At 59.9% G+C, this 4,128-nt stretch overlaps 1 protein-coding gene across 1 annotated transcript; it reads left to right on the forward strand.

Moving 5' to 3' along the window:
• Positions 1–1,267: 1,267 nt before the first annotated feature.
• LOC136525656 (uncharacterized) lies at positions 1,268–1,699 on the forward strand. Its single transcript, XM_066518574.1, has one exon. The coding sequence runs from the start codon at positions 1,268–1,270 to the stop codon at positions 1,697–1,699; it is 432 nt and encodes a 143-aa protein (XP_066374671.1).
• The last annotated feature ends 2,429 nt before the right edge of the window (positions 1,700–4,128 follow it).

Raw genomic sequence — 4,128 nt, forward strand, 5'->3', positions numbered from 1 at the left:
TGGTCATGGCCGCCTTCCACTGCCGGAGGGTGCTACCGCTGATGGCTCGGCGCCAGCGGCTGTTCGAGATGAAGCCGGGTGAGCCCATTGAGGGCACCCAGATGTCCTCCTCTGCCCTTTCCGATGAGGAAATTCTTCATCAGGTGGGGGAGACGGTAGAGGCGAAGCTGAAGGGCGGCAACTTGACCCCTATCGCGATGCGGTCGTCGCAGGGGTTCCTTTCGCTAGTAAGTCGTGTGCCACTATAGCCTCCGAGCCTCCTCAATCTCCCCTTACCCCTTGTTTCCTTATGCGGTGTTTCATCATTCCTGTAGGGGATGAGGGACATGCGCTCCTCTCCTCTGCCGTTCCTGAGGACGCGAGGCGGTAGGCGATCAACCATGCGCATGCCAACGCGCAGAAAAAATGGAAAGACACCAAGGCGGTGAAACACACGAAGCAACTCCTCACGCGCGAGGAGCTGGATAAGCGCCGCCGCTAACAAAGGAAGGAGAGTCTCCCGCTGGAGGAATCCCCGTCGATGTCGCTGTCGATGGAGGCCTCGGACGGGGACAATGGGGGTGAGCTGGGGCGAGGTCCCCTTGACCACCTTCCTGACGTAGTGGAGGTGGCGCCCGGGGTGTCGGCAAGTAGCCCAGCACTCCCGGGAGGAGGAGGAGAAACAGACCTGGGGCCGGCGGTTGCCTGCTCTGGGGCCAAGGCCAACACGCCCAAGGCGCAGGCGTTGGGCAAACACGTCGTTAGCCTGGTAGGCTCGGCGGCCGTGGTGGAGCGAGTGGCAGTGGAGACGACGCCACCGCCCCCATAGAGGACCGAAGGGGCGCCGGGGTCCATTGAGGACCGTCCGGCACCGATGGATACGGAGGCGATGCCTCTACCGCCGCCTCCGCCATTGCGGATGAGGTTTTGCGGTGGCGAAGCGGCTACCGCCCCGATCAAGGTAAGTGTATTTTTGGTAGGGTCATAGTGCCTTCCGTTCGCTTTTTTGGTCTCGCGCTAACCCTGTAGGTTATTTTTCCTTAGTCGAAAGCGGCCTGTGGACGAGCTCCCCTTGGCGCCGCTTAAGGCGCTTAAGGCGAGCCCCGGCTCCTCCGCCCACTGGGTGGCGGAGGCACAAGCCGCTATTCAACGCGGCGCGGCGTCGGCGAGGGTCAACCCAAAGGGGCCGGCCGCCCAAGGAGGGGTTGCCGAGGTGGCTCCTACATAGACGAGGGAGGGAGCGCTTCCGCCTCGTGGGGGCGAGGCTCATGAGTCGGATGGGGCCGGCATGCCCTTAGTTGTCGAGGCCCCTGGGGTCTCCGAGGCTGAGGTGACGGAGGATAGGGCGCCCAAGACCGCCGAGACTATAGTGGCCGCGGTTGGTGTTTCTGCGTCTGCCAAGGCCACGATGGCGGAGGCCAAAGCTCCTGAGACTGTCGAGGCCATAATTGTAGAGGCCGGAGCCCCTGAGATCACCAAGGCCGTCATGATGGCGGTGAGGCCGTCTGTCGAGGAGGCGAAGATGAAGGCAGCGGAGGCCTCGGTGGCGCCCTTGGTTCAGGGCCCGCCGTTGTTGCGAGAGAGCATCCAGGAGGCAGAGGTCTATCCGATCTCCTCCGATGATACTTCCCGGGCGCGGGAGGTGGTCGACGCTGAGGAGACCGATGCCGTGGAGCAGCCGGCGCCGCTCTTGGATGAGGGAAGCTCGACCCTCGTGTAGGTGCGACCTGAGCCTCGCGGGTGGGATCACCCGCGGGTACTGTGGCGGAGCCAGGACGACCCTGAGGGGGAGCCTCTGTTCGCCCTCGAGGACATGGCCGAGGGTAGGCGCTGGGGCACCTTCGAGTAATACCACCAGCTGGCGGAGCAGTCGCTATGGATGGCGCTGTCCGTGGGGGCCGACGAACTGCCCGGAGTCACCCAGGAGCTTGAGACCCGGTCCCTTGGGAAGTTGGTCTTTCTCCAGCGGGAGAGGGGCGTCTAGGACCAGCTTCAGCGGCAGAAGGGCCTTCTTGCCGGCACCAACGAGCTCCTGTCGGTGCGGAGCGCGGAGGTAGAGGACCTCCACCTTCGTTGTGCTGACGCGAAGGCCGAGGCGGCCACAGCCTAGACGCAGCTCGCCCCTCTGGCGGCGTGGGTGAAGGAGTTGGAGGAGGAGCTCACCCACACGGTCAGAGATTGGGATGCCTTCAGGGGCTGAGCCGTTGAAGCTACGGCCTCGGCCACGGATCTCGCGGGGCAGCTGGGGGCGGAACAGAGGGCGCACCAGCTGATGAAAGGTGCCTTGGATGAGGCCCTTGCTGTAGCTGAGGCCTCACGGACCGAGGCTGTGGTTTGGAGGGGGACGGTCGAGGGTGAGTTTTAGTCCCCTCATTTTGTTTTCTTTTTCTTATGTTCACTCCCTAACTCCCTTGTATGACGCAGAGCTGGGGAGTAAAGCTTCCAGGGCGGCCGAGGCTTCTCGGGTCGAGGCCCAGCGGTTGAAGGAAAAGGTCGAGGCCTCCCGGGCTGAGGCCCTGCGCTGGAAGGAGAAAGCCGAGGCCTATCAGGTCGAGACCCGACGCTAGGAGCAGAAGGCCAAGGGTGAGTTCCATAGGCTTCCGTTCCTAACTTAGGTTGTTTTCTCCCTCGCTTGGCCTCATTCTATTTTCCACGGTGCAGAGTCAGAGGCGGAGATCACTCGGGCCGCCGAGGCTTCCAGCGCGGTGCAGACGATGCTCGAGACCAAGATCGAGGAGCACGAGGCATTGAAGCATGCTACCCTTTCTGCCTACGAGGCCTTGGAGGTTGAAGGGGTTCAGTTAGGCAGCTCCCTGGGGAGCCGTCTGATCGCGCTGAGCAACCAGATGCGCGAGCGACTCCAAGGAGCGCTGCACACGGGTGTCAAGCACGCGCTGGTTGTCATCTCTTCTCACTACGTCGGCGTCGACCTCCTGGCCATCAGCGATGGGTATGTCCTGCCTGATGATGACGAGGAGGCTGACACGGCGGTCATGAAGCTGATGGAGGCGGCGGAAGGCCCTGGCACGGCGATGGCGATGCTCTTTGAAGAAGAGGTGGTTCCTCCCTTACCATCTGTCAGTGCTGAAGGCCCTGAGCCTTGATCTAGGCCCCGGGGGCTATGTAAAAATAGAGTAGGGGTTATTTTGTGTATCATAACACTTGTGGCCATCGAGGTCTTTATTTTTAAAGTATTTGTGTTTCTTAGTTGTTTTTCTTATGTTTCTGAGCCTCTGCCCTCTGTTGCTCCTGATTAGATTTCATTTGCAAAACATCCCCTTGGGGCCTAAGCCATCCTTTGAGCGAGAGGTAGTGAGGGAGTGCCGTAGCCCAGAGGCGTAGGCCGTCTCGCGACTCTACCGGCCTCTTGCTTAGGAAAAAAACCTTGGTCCGAGGAGCTTTTTATAACTGATTTGTCAAAGCCTGCTAGAGTCTTGGCGTAGGAATTTTTGTGAAAAACAACTGAAGAATGGTGCGTGGGACCTAGGGGGAGTCCCCCGTCTAGCCCCTGAGGGAGGCTCAGTTCTACCGAGGCAGAGCCGAGTCTCCCTTGTCATGTTACTATACTGCCGAGACCTACGATGGGCTCGGGGGGTTTCTCGAAAAATTAGACCAACTAAAGAACGCTTTTTAATTGTATTTTGAGAAATGACATATACAATGCTTGGAAATTTAGGGATAAAAGCGACGTAGCTGTTCTATGTTCCAGGCGTTGGTGAAGACTTTGCCCTTCTCGTTGGCCAGCTTGTAGGTCCCGGGCTTCAGTACTTGGGCGATGATGTACGGTCCTTCCCATGGCAGGGTCAGCTTGTGGCGACCCTTGTTGCTCTGTGCTAGCCTCAACACCAGGTCGCCTACCTTCAAGTCTCGGCCTCGAGCATGTCGAGCCTGATAGCACCGTAGGCTCTGCTGGTATTTGGCCGAGTGTAGTAGCGCGACGTCTCGAGCTTCCTCTAGTTGATCAAGGGCGTCCTCTCGGGTGGTGCGGTTACTTTGTTCGTTATAGGCTTGTAGCCTCAGGGAACCATATTCTAAGTCGGTGGGGAGGATGGCCTCGGCCCCATAGACCAGGAAGAAAGGCGTGAACCCCGTGGCTCGGCTTGGAGTGTTCCTCAGGCTCTAGATGACCGACGGGAGTTTAGCGAGCCA

Source organism: Miscanthus floridulus, chromosome 19 (genome assembly GCF_019320115.1).
Source record: "Miscanthus floridulus cultivar M001 chromosome 19, ASM1932011v1, whole genome shotgun sequence".
Lineage (NCBI taxonomy): Eukaryota > Viridiplantae > Streptophyta > Magnoliopsida > Poales > Poaceae > Miscanthus > Miscanthus floridulus.